General features: G+C 36.3%; 2 protein-coding genes and 1 non-coding gene across 5 annotated transcripts; 1 reads left to right on the forward strand and 2 right to left on the reverse strand.

Moving 5' to 3' along the window:
* Positions 1-1,870: 1,870 nt before the first annotated feature.
* On the reverse strand, positions 1,871-1,942 carry TRNAW-CCA (transfer RNA tryptophan (anticodon CCA)). Its single transcript has one exon. It is a non-coding gene; the product is annotated as a tRNA-Trp (tRNA).
* Positions 1,943-4,970: 3,028 nt separating this feature from the next.
* LOC110007085 (protein EPIDERMAL PATTERNING FACTOR 2) lies at positions 4,971-6,377 on the reverse strand. 3 transcript variants are annotated; one of them, XM_020666071.2, is made up of 3 exons: positions 6,155-6,377; positions 5,981-6,027; positions 4,971-5,377 (listed from the first exon to the last, which is right to left on the reverse strand). In XM_020666071.2, exons 1-3 carry the CDS (start codon positions 6,246-6,248, stop codon positions 5,171-5,173), a joined length of 348 nt encoding a protein of 115 aa, XP_020521730.1. In that variant the 5' UTR covers positions 6,249-6,377; the 3' UTR covers positions 4,971-5,170. The 3 variants fall into 3 exon arrangements, with proteins under 3 accessions (XP_020521730.1, XP_020521736.1, XP_020521726.1); XM_020666077.2 differs by having other exon boundaries at positions 6,008-6,027; positions 6,155-6,372; XM_020666067.2 differs by having other exon boundaries at positions 5,912-6,027; positions 6,155-6,372.
* A 3,515-nt stretch (positions 6,378-9,892) lies between these two features.
* Positions 9,893-12,249, forward strand: LOC18422190 (Mitochondrial transcription termination factor family protein). Its single transcript, XM_006827003.4, has one exon. It carries the CDS (start codon positions 10,050-10,052, stop codon positions 12,009-12,011), a length of 1,962 nt encoding a protein of 653 aa, XP_006827066.1. The 5' UTR covers positions 9,893-10,049; the 3' UTR covers positions 12,012-12,249.
* Positions 12,250-15,422: the final 3,173 nt, after the last annotated feature.

A 15,422-nucleotide genomic window follows, 5' to 3' on the forward strand; every position in this document is an offset into this window, starting at 1 on the left:
CCGGCCGGGCTTCTGCATACCCTTTTGGGCATTTTTGGGCCTTACCCAGGGCAGGCCTGACTTTTGTACAAAATTTGAGGTTTTGTCACGCCGGCTCTTACTGGGCATATTTCCAAGCCAAGCCTTATGGGGCCAGCCCGAGCCAAATTCGGGCTTCCCGAGCCTCATGTCGGGCCAGAACTCTCGGGCTGGTCGAGTTGGCAGCCCCACTTGCTATTAACTCCAGTACGATTCTACTACACTATTCTTGCATCCACTACGTAAAAGAGTTGCTTTTTTTAAGACCCAAATATTGACATTTGAACCCCTCTCTTTTTCGTATCAAGCTCCCACTTTTTCTTTTTAAACCAATCCGGTCCGACACAAAATATGTTGGACCAGCACAATTTAAATATAGAAACTGGTTTGGCACATTTTGTGATGTACCGTCACAATTTTAATCTAAACCACTTCAACACATTTTAAAGATCAAAAGCCGGTCATCACATTATGGGAGAAAGAATGTGGGTTAAAATGAAGGTATTTTGGTAAAAAACAAAATCATTTTTTTATCTTGAGGGGTGGATTTAAAACTAAATAGTTTTGAGATTGACAGTGTAATATTAAAAATATTTTGGGAAAGAAAGGGGAGGTGTTGGGGGAACGTATGCCTAAAAAATACAATTTTAGGGTATATATAAATTTTTTTTTATTTTATTTTTTTTAAAAAAGTTCATACAATAATGTTAACTTATATTCTTGAAGTAAAGTGCACCGTAAATATCTAATAGAAAAGAGTGTTTTGAAGTTAAAAAACCTCCATCTTAACCTCAAGATAAAAAAGGGAAAGTATATAAAGATCGCCATGCTTCTTTTCTCAAATTCATGCCAGCTGTTTTACTCAAATTTTATTGTTTGATTCCTTGAATGTATCATTTCATCATCATCTTCAAATACTATATAAGCAACATGTTATATCTAGATATCAGAAATAATGGACCATATGAACAGCATTTTGCATCAAATGCTCTTTGAATCAGCATCAAGCAATGGGTTTTTTATAAAGTAGTAATAAAAAAACAGTTGTTGAGTAAGATGGAATGTAGTATTTATTTTTTTAAACTATTGTAAACCAAAATCATCACAAGAAGATCAGTCTAAACCCACAAAAAAGAAAGAACTAAAAAAAGTCAATATAAAAATTATCAAAGACAAAAAATTAGAGGCATAAGACCTAAAAAAAAAAAAATGTGTCAGCCCGGCTCTATATCAAGTTGCCGGACTGGCATATTCTGTACCGGATAGTAGATGATAGAGAGAGGAAGTGAAAAACATGGCCTAAAAAGATGATTATTTAGTCCAAAGAAAACTTATTTTTTTCCTTTGGGGGTGGCCGTGAACATAACAAATTTAGGGTTTAGGAGATTGGTTTACAAAATATTTGGGGGTGGCATCCTAACAAAGTAGGTTCAAGGGTAGGTGCCTATAATTTTTCGTAATAATATATCATTTTTAGTTTTAAAATTTTTTCTTTTTTTTTTTACAAAATAATGATCTTTATGTTAGAGATTGTATATTCCTTTAGAATTATGGTCAAATTTTATTTCAAAAATGGATCCCACATGTCCACATATGAGTTTGGGCCCTTTGGGGACTCGTAGAAACCATGTCCTATTTTAAAAGACTTCAAATTAAAATTTGGTGGAGAATCAAATGGATTCTAAACTTGTTTTTAAATTAAAAGTTACCATAGAGAGTTAATAGAAATATACGAGAGATCGTAGAGACAATATGATCCCAAAGGAGCATAAAATCTTTTTGGGCCTTAAACAATAAAGAAACGAAAATAAAATATTTTTGCGCCTTAAACGAAAATGGACAAAAAACAATTTGAACCCGACGTGAATCGAACACGCAACCTTCTGATCTGGAGTCAGACGCGCTACCATTGCGCCACGGATCCTTTTGATTAAATACATGAAGACATTAAATTTTAAACAATTCCAAAAACAAAACAATTACTACGCTTTTATTGTTCACCTTTATACGTGGTGATCTCGTATCCAAATATTGACTAGGGAAATAAGAAGTGAACCATTGATTTTCTTACAAGTTTCAACGAATACCATTTTACTGTCAATAAATAAATAATAATAATAATAATAAAAAGGAAGAAATGAGCCTCGGAGTGGATCATAGTAAACTGGGTTTTAATCCATAACTTTTTGAGTTTTGATTCTAGCTGCAACTTGTATCAATGATTTCAACTAAACAATTGCCATTGGGTTTTTCATATTTTTACTAGCTGTATTGTTTAGGTATGCCTTTTGGTTCATTGGAGAGCAACAAATTATTTTTACAATCGCGTTATCGCTTCCATTAGGTTTTGCAGTAGCAATGTTTTAAAACCTCGATCAATGGAATGGATTGTTCGCCTACAAATCTGTGTTGAATGATTGGATCGTTTATCTAAATTGGGATTGGATCGGTCTGAATGGGTGGTCTAAAAAATATATAAAAATAAATATAATAAAATAAAATTTAAATAAGAATTTATTAGGTGGGAATTAAAGGGACCTAAAAAATACTATATACAATGCTACCTATAGGTTGCATAGTGGAAGAATACTTCATCATTACACCTCTAATGAAAGATCTTCCTTTCCTTTCCTTTAGGTGGATATATTTGACACCATAGCACGCTATGTTTAAAAAATATATTTTTAAAAATTTAAAATAACTAAATTACACCCATTATTTTCAAGATTATTTTAATCATTTTAAAATTTAAATATTTGTTTATACCGTTTTCTTGTGAGCCCTATTTTTAATACATACGCTCAAAGTGACATCTTGATGTGATTTGTAAAAAAAGTTAAAATGTAAATAGTGATGTAAATTTTAAACCATCTGATCAAAGATCCGACGTTTGTGAATCCACATATATTCATTATAGCTACAACCTATTGATAGCTTTTTTCTATATATAAAAAATATTTTTTTAAAATTAAAAATAACCAAAATGCCCTTCAAAAATATTTTTTAAAGTTTTATATGGTGCGTTGTGGTGTCAAGTATATATGCTTAAAATTTTAGCTTAAAATGATTTGTATAAAAAAGATTAAAATGCATCTGTTCCCCTTTTTTTTTTATCTTTATCTTATTTGGTTGTATTAGACCCAGCCAAGCCAACCCAAACGCTTAGCATGCCCTAGGGTCGCCTCAGCAGCGGGCTCGAGTAAATGTTGTAGTGACCAAGGTCGGGCTAAAGCCAAGGCTAGCCCGGCTAGTCAAGGCCCAACTCATTGCCAGCCCTAACCCTAGGGCTGCCTCATCCTAGTCTTAGACGGGCTCGGGTAAATGCTATAAGGACCAAGGTCAGCCCAAAGCCATGGCTAGCGGGGCCAGTCCAGGCCCGACTCATTACCAGCCCAAACTTCGATTGCGTAGGAGTATTTCTCTTTTCTTAGGGGCACTTCCATAATTTTTAAATTTGCAATGACCTCGGATCTGTGAAAACTCTCCACTCTATAATTGGGGGGATATGCAAATTGGGTGGGGTTTGTATAAGGCCGAGGCCCTAAACAAGCAAAATACGACTCACCTTTAAATAGTACCAAAATATATTCTTTTAGCATCATAAATCTTTATACTTAAAAATTTATTTCATATCTAATTATTAAATTTACAAATGCAAAAATCATAGAGACTAAGCTGATCTATGAACACTTGAAAATTTTAAAAACTGGCGGTCTAGATAATATGTTACAAGATGCATTGTTTTCAAGACTTAAAACATATGTTTTCTCATATTTATACATCTTGAGATCGAAATGATTGAATTAAGGGTTTTTTTAACCTCGAAACCATTCCTTCTACTAAATTTTTGAAGTGCGTCTTAATTTGATTGTTTAGAGCCTCACCCTTATATCCCAAGCATATTATCTTTTTGGGTACAGGTGGTTTGTGCGAAATATTTATCCGAAAAAGAGTTGCCAGCCGACGACCAGATTTTCATGTCAGTCTTTCCAAATCTAGCGATTTTTTATCCAAATTGTTGATTCGGATGGGAATAAGTTAGAACTGGACTGGTTCCCCTTAAATACCACCCAATAATTTTATTTTCTATTTTGTTTTATTTATTAATTGATATTTTTTGGACCAGTGACTCGGCAGTCGCGATCTAGATCAACAATCTACCAATTCGACATTTATCTAAGTATGTACAATCCGCTCCACCGATCCAAGTTTTGAAATACGAGACTATGGGAAAGCAAACTGCCATGGGAAATCACTTTCCTATCTAACATCTCAACAATGTATAAATATGAAAAATCAGTTTCATAACTATTATAGTATGAAATTGCTTCACATGGGTGGACCTTACAAATGACAAATCTCTCTCTTGGAGATAGATTTTTATGGAACCAAGCATACTCTCTTATTTTTACTTTTCTCCATAGAGAGATAGAGAGAGATTCCTGTCAAACCAAACGTACCCTTTATTTTTAGGGAATTTTACATTTCCTCCTTTGGACCATAGGCATAGGCCCCCAATACTTCCTCAATCACACAAATAACCCATTTATCGTATTTTTATGCAGCCAGCCCCAAGGAAGAATATAGGCTAGTTTTTGATGAATAAATGCATGTGGTCAAGAACCTTGCAGCCTTGTTTTCAAAGAAGCTTTTTTTCGGAAGGTTAGGCTTGTAAGACACTTGAGTACCAGACGAGAGTTCATTTAAAATGTTTTTTAGAGGATAAGATCGGTCTGGCACTTGGAACGTTGGATTAATTATTTTTTAAAAAGTTTGCATAAATGACGAGGCCAATTCAATACTCCATGTATCACATTGTCCTGAATTATAAAACCGAAGCTGCGTGTGGCACTTGAAGTGTAGGACCAACTTTAATTGTAGAATAAAAGGTAGCCCAACACCCCGACTTTTAATGAAAATAAGAAGAAAGAAGAGAGAGAAAGAGAATCTCCATTCAAACTGAGCTTTATACATAAACTTGCGAGTACTTCAAAATAACCAAAATTCCCGGATTATAGTACACAGTCTTCAAAAGAAAAGAAGTACAGAAAGAGGAAAAAATGAACAAAAAAGAGAGAGAGAGAGAGGAGGGCCTTCTCTTGATGTGATGAAGGCAGGTGCATGGCAATGAAAAAGGGGGATGCATGTTATGTCAGTGAGAGGGGACATGGAAGTATCTTCCTTTGCACATGCACCTGTACACAATGGGGCATGACTCTGCGATGGCGCACTTGAAGCTCACCATCACCCTTTTGCAAGGGAAACAAGCTCCACATGCATGAGAGCAATCCGGTAGGCTAGAACCTGAAGCATCTATTTCTATGCTTTCTTTCACCTTCCTTTCTTCTAATCCACTTCCCTGTATAATTCACACATGAAGACAGTATCAGTGTATTCAAGGATTTGGGTTGCGAGTAGCTACGGTCTCCTGCCCCGGAGATTACAGTTGGCACTGCCCTGGCTCGGCACTAAAACCTAGGGTCTTGCCGCAAAAAGTGGCTCGAGGGGTTGAACACCACGACTCGAGGATAGGGTCAGGTCAACAACAGCCTGACCCTTTTTTTTTTTCTTATCTTTTCCTTTTTTTTAGTTTTATTGTATTTGACCTAGCCTGGCCTAACTAGGATGGAGTTGGGTTTGGGCCGCAGCCTCTTTGGCCTTGTCCGGGCCAAACATAGGCTAGAGTTGTCCCGGCCCAAGTCTACTTGAGGTCATTTGGGGTAGGGACTTGCTAGGGTCATTCAACATGACACAAGTATCTATGTATGTATTTATTTTTAACATAATAGAACAATGTATGGATCGTATAAGGCTGAAATCTTGTTTGTAAAAATAAGATTGTAATGTTTTACACTATCTATTTCATTCCGACTGAACTAGAGAGAGGGCATACTTCTGCGAATAGTTCCGCGTTATATAAACCTTTTTCATTACAGAATAACATAAAGCATTTGTTTAAGACCTTTGTAGTCTCGGTGCCATGTCTTACATTACCAACAAAAGGGATATCTGCCAAATAAACATGGAAAACAAATGGTTAATTCCCCCCCCAAAAAAAATAAAAAAATAAAAAGATAATCCCGAAACAATTTTTGCAAAAAAAAAGGAAAAAAGCAAAAAAATAATCAATATTTACCTGCATTCTTGTGCACACTTCTTCCGGCTGAGAAAGGTAGAAGAATCGACACGATCAGAGTCATGGAAAATTTAACCATGATAAAATGCTTCATTATTTTTTCAACCCAAAATGTATTTATTTTCAAGGAAAACTCCTTTTCCTTTTTGACAAGGAAAAAAAAACCTCCTTTTATCTTTTCAAAATAAGAGAAAAACAGGGCAAGTAGCTTTGTGAGGAGAAGCAAGCCAAACATCTGTATACTCACATATATATAGAAGGAAGATTGTAAGAATGAGGGGGGCATTAAATGAAATATAAATGCTGAAAATGGGTATTAATTATTGGGGTCATGTGATCACATGAAAGACGATGACCATGTAAAGGATTCACATGAAATCACGAGAACACGTGTGGGCATTTACACACGGCAGAAAGCATTTTTAAATTTATTAATTTATTTTTAGTTAATTATTTTTAAAATTTGAAGAGAGAAGTGTTTCAATTTTTTTATTTACTTATTTTCGAAATTTGAATGGAGACCAGTTCTCATTAAATTTGAAAACCAGAAGAAGAAACAAGGCGTGAGTGAGACCTTCCTTGCATTAATGGAAGCCCATATAAATGGTTACAACCCTCGCACGTGAGTGCCCTAAATATGAAATGACAGTAATACCCTTGCAATATAGTTGAAATGAACAAAGCATCCTTCACCCATTTTTAATGTATGCCCACTAGTGAAGTTTTAGTATCTAAATAAATAAATAATAATAAAATTATGGTGGCTTTGACTTAGACTCAGGTGGGGTTGACTTAGACCCAACTTCAACCTAGTGGTCCAATCTAGGTCATCGGACCTAAACCTTGACTAGGACTCGACTAACTTGATAAGAGCCAAGATGGATCTAGACTCAAATCCTACCCACCTGGTTTAGGTTTAAGTGAAATGACTCCAATGGTCCCCCGACTTGATCAATGGGGTTCAACCTCTGGGTTCAGACCAGGACCTAGCGGGTTGGGTTGGCTAGTCAACCCAACTTGAATGCCACCCCTGGGTGAAGTACTTGGACTTGACATGTAGCTTGAATCAAAACCATCGGAAGGACACAATATGAGTAGTTTTCAATTTTTTTTTTGTAGATCGGCTGAATCTACCAGACTTGTTTTGAGACACCATACATAGAAAAATGTAGGAATTGGCAAGGATTCCAGTGCAACCCTTCATAACGTACCTGACCCGACCCGTTAACACAGAGGCGAGGATTTCAAGAAACCCCACAAATCAGACAAACTGATTGTAGGGTATTTTGGTCATTTCATAACTTAGTCTCTTTTGTCCAAAGTACACCGGTCTATGATAAGTGCTACACCACTGGGAGAGCCACCCTCCATTCGTGATGATGAATGGTCGAGATTAACTATAACTGTGATGAGTGTGTTCAGGTGAATCTCCACCAAAGTGATGTCTGTGCCTTATCTTACACCATAAGCCTATATGATACACCCTACTGTTCAGTCATGGTACTGGGTGGCATTTTGGTCACTACCCAAAATTGGGGTTGAGTAAATGAGGATGATCCAGAAGCCAACATTCTATCCAACCAGCAAGAGTAGTAACTCATTGTGGGCTTCATCATAATTCTTCAGTAAACTGCCATTCCCACCTCAGAGAGAGAGAGAGAGAGAGAGTGAGAGAGAGAGAGAGAGAGGCCTCTTAGAGAGAGAAAGAGGGAGGCCTCTTCTCTCTTGGCTTCATGGTAACACACAGAAATTTCAGTTCCTATCACATTCATAATCTATGAAAACAGGCAAAGGGAGAAAAGGATTAACCCAGTATGAAGAGAATTCAGAGGAACAATTATTGGCCTCATTTAAGTGAGAGAAAGGAGAGAAACAGTGGGACCAAAAGAAATCCAAAATCTCTCTCACACTCTTTACCCAATGCAACTAGGTTCCTCAGAAGCACCTCCTCCTGCAAATGGAAAGCAAGTAATAAATTCACCTTCATCAAATAAGCAAAACCAAAATAAAAACGGTAGAGAATTTCTAACTTCAATAACCAAAAAAGGGCAGCAAATTTATCCCTCCAAGAAAAAGAAAGAAAGAAAAATTGTACTTTTGCCATCAGCATTTCGAGACTCACCTCGGGCTAGGTACTCGGCCCAGGCCTGAGCTCTTGGTCGAGTCTCGAAATGCTGGTATTTAGTATTGGACCATTTGGATTCAAACGAGTTACTTGGAGTCGGCCCTTGGCTGAGCCTAGTACTTGGGCACAACTCGAGCATATTAAAAATAAAAAAACAAAAAATATAAAAATTTGTGGAGACAATGTATAAAAATTAGGGATGTGGAATTTAATTGTGTTTTACAATGATTTATGTGTTTTTATTACCAAATGCCTTATCTCATGAATGGACTCAAGGCATAGGTGGTTGGAGTGCTGGGTGTCCCAACTTGACATCTTCAGTTCCATTTCATGTTTTTGAATAATTACAGCTCTTGTCATTCACTAATGGGTGCAGTTTCAACTTTAAACAATCCAAGTAAGACACACCTCCAAATTTTATCATAATATATAATTTTGGAGTAAAAAGTTAATAAGATTATCTTAAAATATATTTTTATATCTAATTATAAAATTTTGAACACAAAAAATGGTTAAAATCAAGTAGATCTATGAGCATATCAAAATCTTAAAAATGGCCGGTCTAGATAATATATTGCAAGATGCACTACTTTGGGGACTCAAAATCTTTTTTTTTTTTTTTCGTATTAAAGCATCTCGATATCGGGATGATCCATAGAGGGTTTTTCAATATTAAAACAAATATTTCCAATGGATTTTTGAGGTGCATCTGTAATTCTACATTTTTAGTTTGCAACCTTATATAAATTTTTTCCTTTACTAATATACTTCTTGTATTAAGTATGGATGCAATCTAATTAAGGTGCACCTTAAAATTTTATAATAACATGTAATTTTGTTATAAAAAATTCTTAGTATTATCTTAAAATCTATTTTCATACCTAATTAGAAAATTTTAAATTCCAAAAATGGTTAAAATCAAGTAGATCTATAGATATATGAAAATCTTGAAAATGGACGGTCTAGATAATGTTTTACAAAATGCAATATTTCTGGAACTCAAAAACTTTTTTTTTCTTCATATTCATACATCTCAATGTCGAGATGATCGATTAGAGGGTTTATTCAACATTAAAACAACATTTCCGATAGATTTTTCAGGTACATCTGTGATTCTGCATTTTAAGGTTGTAATGTTATATAAACTTTTCCCATTAAGTATTATTATTTTTGTTCCATTTTATGCCCCTAATAAATTTGTAATATGTTTGGCATTGCGGCAACAATGTAATCATAATCTTGTATTACGCCATCTTTACATATCTAATTTTTTTCACTCTATTTTTTTTTGAGATAAATCCCAAAATTTTGTAATTTATCTTTCTTTTTTTTTTTTGGGTGATTCCTATTTTTGTCCCATTTTTTCCTTAGACTTTCTAAAACAAAACCGATTTGCTACCCATGTATTATTATGCCCCGACTTGCTAATGAATGAGAGAGAGCGCGGAGCATCCTCACATTACATTAAATTCGTTCAATCGAGAGGGGGAGTACGCTCATGTTGTGTACAGTTTGAACTCGCGGGACTAAACTTTAGACCGTTGTTAGAACGGGAACAGAGTGCTTACTCTCGGTGAAATGTATTGGGACTGGAACACCATGCCCATGACTCGAGCCGAGTTTGAAGAGAGCTCTCTCTCTTTCTCTGCTCTTCAGGTGCAAATCGAAACCCTAATTTTTCTCCTATCTTTTCCTCTCTTCATTTCTTTGCAATGCTAGGCCTTTATTTTCCCCTGCTGATACTTCATCTCATCATCTAGGGTTTCTGCAATGGTTTCGACCTTTGTTAGAAGAAAAACCCTAACTTCTCATTTGAAACCTGGTCTCAATCTCCACTCGAACAACTTTTATGTCACAACAATGTCAGTTAGAGAAGCTCCAAATTTAGCAGACTCTAATTCAGTGTTAAAGCTCTTAAGCCCATGGTTTAGAGATGGTTTATTCACGTTGGGTCTGTCAAAAATTAGGGTGTTCTCTTCCCTGCCTCATTTGAATATAAATAAGTTTTTGGTTTACCATTCCACAAAGAATTTGTGGACACAGTCTGGTAAGTTCCTCATCCTCGAACTGGCACCAATGAAACCGGGTTGTAGTCAGGGGGTTGATGGGAAGCTGGTAAAGGCTTTCTCAAAAATTAGGGCTTTTTCTTCACTTTCTCAATTGAATCAGAAAACTTCCATTTCTTTGCAACCACTGTCTTTGCATTCACAACAGTTTCCCAAACATGGAATGATTTCTGCAACAAGGGGAATAACCCATTCGTGCACTGAGGACCCGGTAAAGGAGCAGTTAAGAGTCAGGGTTCTCTCATCTGCAGCTCAATGGATACCGAAAATCTCCCTCTTTCCCCTTCATAGAAGAACGATGTCAACTCAGTCTGGTAAATTCCCGGAATATGAAATGCCATCTGTGACATGGGGTGTGATCCAAGGGCGCAAAGAGAAATTAGTCTCTCGGGTCATAATTTGCGACTATCTAAAGTCTTTAGGTATTATCCCTGATGAATTAGAGCACCTGGAGCTTCCATCCACTGTTGAAGTGATGAGAGAACGGGTTGAATTTCTTCAACAACTTGGCCTCACAATTGATGATATAAACGCCTATCCACTTATGCTTGGTTGTAGTATGAGAAAAAACATGATCCCAGTATTGGGTTATTTGGAAAAGATTGGGATCCAGAGATCGAAACTTGGGGAATTGGTGAAGAACTACCCACAAGTCCTTCTTGCCAGTGTTGTAGTGGAGCTTGTACCTGTGGTCAAATTCCTTCGGGGCCTCGATATAGAGAGACAAGATATACCTTATGTTTTGCAGAAGTATCCGGAGCTTCTTGGATTCAAGCTAGAAGGAACGATGAGTACTTCGGTTGCTTACTTGGTTAGCATAGGTGTTAGTCCAAGGGATATAGGTCCTATGATGACCCAATTCCCATATATATTGGGAATGAGAGTAGGCACCATGATCAAGCCAATTGTTGATTATTTGGTCTCTTTGGGTCTACCCAAGAAAGTTCTAGCAAGAATGTTTGAGAAAAGAGCTTATATTCTTGGCTATGATTTGGAGGAATCAATGAAACCCAATGTGGAAAGCTTGTTAAGTTTTGGGGTTCATCGAGAGTGTCTTGCTACTGTGATTGCGCAATACCCACAAATTTTGGGGCTTCCATTAAAGGTGAAGCTTTCTTCTCAACAATATTTCTTCAAACTAAAGCTTAACGTTGATCCTGAAGGGTTTGCTCGGGTCGTAGAGAAGATGCCTCAGGTTGTGAGCCTTAACCAATCAGTGATTTTGAAGCCCGTGGAGTTTCTTAGGGGTCGTGGTATATCAACTGAAGATGTGGCAAAGATGGTAGTTGCTTGCCCTCAAATATTGGCTTGTAGAGTTGAGCTGATGAAGAATAGTTATTACTTCTTCAAGAGTGAGATGAAGCGACCAGTTCAAGAGCTGGTTCAGTTTCCTTCATACTTTACATACAGTTTAGAGTCAAGGATTAAGCCCCGGTACAATAGGTTAGTGACTAAGGGGATCCGGTGTAGCTTGGATTGGTTCCTGAATTGCAGTGATAGGAGATTTGAGGAGAGAGTGCAGGCTGATTTTATTGAAACTGAGAGTGTGGGGCCATCATTTTGTATGGGTGGGCCATTGGAGATGCCCGGAATGGATTTTGCTTCTGAGGATGAAGGAGAAGAGAGTGATGACGAGATGCTTTACAGGCACACTGTTTCTCTCTAGTAGGCAATGCCGTGTATTGTTTTACAAATTATAGTGAATTAAATTATGAAATTCATCTTGTTATTATTCTTCTACTGCCTTAGTGTTATTCTATTTTTTTGCTGTATGGTATGTTAGGACCTGTTATCCTCTTAGGAGAATGAGGATCACTTTTATTGGAGTTACTTTTGTTTTTTCTGTACAGCAACATACAAAAATAGATCTTGAAAATGAATTGGTGTAACTTATTGAGGCAAAAGGAAGAACTTGGATGCTAAGGTTTATTGGATTTTAAAGGGGATTCAGAAACATTAGCCGGATTATGAGATTGTCAGAGACACCATCTTTTGGATCACAGAAAGGAAATTGTGAGTTTGGCATAAGAAATGACTTGTCACTTTAAATATGATTTTTTCTGATTACTTATATCAATGCTTTAAGTACCAAGTTTCATTGTCGATCTCATAACTTATTGTTGCATGTTATGTACTTGTTGTTGTGAACTCTCCAATGATAGTTTTTTTGGTGGTGTTAATGCTAGGCACAGTAGCATTCTGCTTGAAGCATAACATCACAATGAGAGGATTTGCCTCTGTACAATGCCAGATTTAGAAGAGATACTTTTTATATGGCATTGGGGAATAATTCAACACTACAAGGAGTGAATAACATTTTTTGAATCTGTTTAGAGTACGACTGGTTATTAGTGTCCAATTTTCTTAAAATTTCTAAATTGAAGCTAAAGTATGTCTGTGGAGTTGACCACTTACTCTGCCTTCTATACTTAACTCTTCTTACTGGGATTTTTTGACTGGATTTTCACTTTCTTGTCAAGATCTTGCTTTTCTTTTTTTCCTTTTTTTTTGGGGTGGGGTGGGAGCTGTACCAGCTGAATTTCTGTTTTCTCTGGAAGGCTCTTCCTATATATATATATATATATATATATATATATATATATATAAGTTTTTATCTATGGAATTGACCACAAGCTCTGCTTCCATACTCAACTGTTCTTACTTGGCCTTTTTGGAAGGATTTTCATATTCTCTTGCAGTCCTTGCTTTTTTTTATTTTCTTTGGGAGCTTTACCTGCTGAATTTCTGTTTTCTCTAGGAGGCTCGTATACATATGTATGTATGTATGTATATATGTTTGTGCAATGTCCAAGTATGTCTCTATGGAGTTGACCACTTGCTCTGCCTTCCATACTCCACTGTTCTTACTGGACCTTTTTGGCAGGATTTTCACTTTCTTGTGCAGAACACACACACACACACACACAAAAAAAAATATTCTGGTTTCTTTTGAGATTCTATCTCTCTTATTGAATCACCGTTAGGCTAGTTTGTGGACTGGGCATTTATTTAATTTCGTGGGATTGGTTATATGTGCTCTCCATGTATCAGTCTGTGTATCGCTGACTCTCTCAAAGGCTCTGTTGTCTTCCCTTTCTCTTCCCACTGCACACCCTTTTATTGATGAACTGTCTGTGCCAGATTTCGTGGGTCTCACACACAAGATGCATGCATTTGACTTACTCATTTACTTCCATCCAAAACACAAAATCCCCATTTTGATAACAACACTCCCCCTTTGATCTTCTTTTGTCTAATGTCACTAATACTGAGCAGTACATACAACCTGCTCATGAACAGGATGAAAACTCTCCCTCATATAGCATTCGTTTTTTTGAAGCCTTTTTTATGGTGGGCTTTGGGCTGTGAATCTGTTTGTCCAAGCACTTACGGATTTGCTTCCACTAATTCCTCAAATGGTTTTTCTCTGCTGATTTGTCAAGCAGCAGTAGATAGTCATGCAAATGATGTTGATGCATTTCACTAAACTGACTTTTATTGTGACTGTGTTTGGAATAATTTTGTGCACATATGATGAAAACAGACGCTGATATATGTTTCTAGTTTCAAGCACTCTGTGTCTAATAATTTCTTGGATTTCTTTTAATGTGGATGCATAGTGTGAGGCTTTGATCATTGGAAACCTTGTGGGTGCATGAAAAGTGAGGCTTGATATTTTGGAAAAATATTCGCAATTTTAAGATTTTGGAAATATTTGGATTGTAATGAGATGCAACCAAACGTTTTGACAAATAATGAATCAAAGAACACACACACACACATGGATGGGCAAAAATTTCAGAACATTTTGTAATAGGGTGGTCATTCTGAACTCGTGATTGCAAGGATTTCTCAATGGTGTTCGTTATGGAAATCCAAGTATAAAATGGAACTTGAGGTTTACTCAAATTGACAATTCTTTAAAGTATTTGACAATCTACACTCTTATATAATGCATGAGTTCCCTTTGGAACCATGTGTCAGCTAACAATTGTCTTTGGTGGTTGGGCACAGGTTCATTGTTAGAGCCCCTTCTCAATCTTGGCTGTGTATTGAGTTCTTACTACAGAATATTGGTTCCCTCTTTTTATAGTGCTGATATAAGCATATATCCCCAATTAGTTGCGAAAAAGCCTTGATGATGATGATGATAAGCGTATATGCAGGGTAGAGAACACATGGAGTCTATCTTTTTTAGGTGCATGAAAACAGAATCACTGAAAGCTCGACACAACAATTTCTTGAGTATGAGTATGGATTTTCTCTTTCGATCTTCTGGCAGAATTTTCCTGCTTTTCCCTCTGCAAAAATGATTTTGCTTTCTTCATTCACCTTGCCACTTGCTGTTCCCCCATCGATTGCAGGTTGTCTCTGTCTCTCTCTCTTTGAAGTTTTCTTTTTTTAGAAGTTGCAAAGGATTTTTTTTTAAATATGAAATGTCTCGCTAGCTCTATTTAGACATTCATGACGGTTTCGTTATGGATATCTATGGCTTCTCTGAGTATAAGGTTCGTTTTCCTTCTTAAAACCGTGTCTAGAATATTGAAAAATATTGTAGTTGCATTTGTGAAGGTTTAGCAAATTCTTGTAACTAGTTACGGTTTGGAGTTTGGACCGTATCTCTATCTCTCAGAAGGTGTCCATTTTCTCTCTCTTAAAATTTTTTGATACTAAGAGTATTATATTTTCGTCCCCCCTCTCTCTCTCTCTACTGCAATGTCTTCGTCTGTCTATTTCTAGAGTATTTCTCAACAATCATTAAAATTGCAACTATTGTCTTATAATGAGTTCTCTCTATTTATTTATGATTTTTTATTTCATTTTATTTGTACTTTTTTTTTGTTTTGTTTTGTATACAACTTGCAGGAAGGAGAGTCCTCATTTTTGAGTCAAAAAAATAAAAATTGGAATTCAAAACTTTGCTTTGTTTTTTTGCTTTTGATTAGTGGCAATTTCTAATTGCCATTCTTTTTCTTTCATTTTATTTGGCCTCTATGAAGTAAATTGGGAAAACGATAAATGATCATTTTCTTTTTGGAATGTTTTGAATTTGGTATGAAGCTTATAATTTTGTTTT

This window comes from Amborella trichopoda, chromosome 4 (assembly GCF_054954075.1).
Source record: "Amborella trichopoda isolate Santa Cruz 75 chromosome 4, AtrichopodaSantaCruz75HAP2 v2.0, whole genome shotgun sequence".
Classification (NCBI taxonomy): domain Eukaryota; kingdom Viridiplantae; phylum Streptophyta; class Magnoliopsida; order Amborellales; family Amborellaceae; genus Amborella; species Amborella trichopoda.

Excerpts from the sequence above, each read along its gene's own strand:
- LOC110007085 (XM_020666067.2), bottom strand. The coding sequence starts at position 6,248 with ATGAAGCATTTTATCATGGTTAAATTTTCCATGACTCTGATCGTGTCG. Across the intron at positions 6,028-6,154 it reads AAGTGTGCACAAGAATGCAG|ATATCCCTTTTGTTGGTAAT; the intron begins GTAAATATTGAT and ends TTTATTTGGCAG. Across the intron at positions 5,378-5,911 it reads ACGCGGAACTATTCGCAGAA|GGAAGTGGATTAGAAGAAAG; the intron begins GTATGCCCTCTC and ends TGAATTATACAG.
- LOC18422190 (XM_006827003.4), top strand. The coding sequence starts at position 10,050 with ATGGTTTCGACCTTTGTTAGAAGAAAAACCCTAACTTCTCATTTGAAA.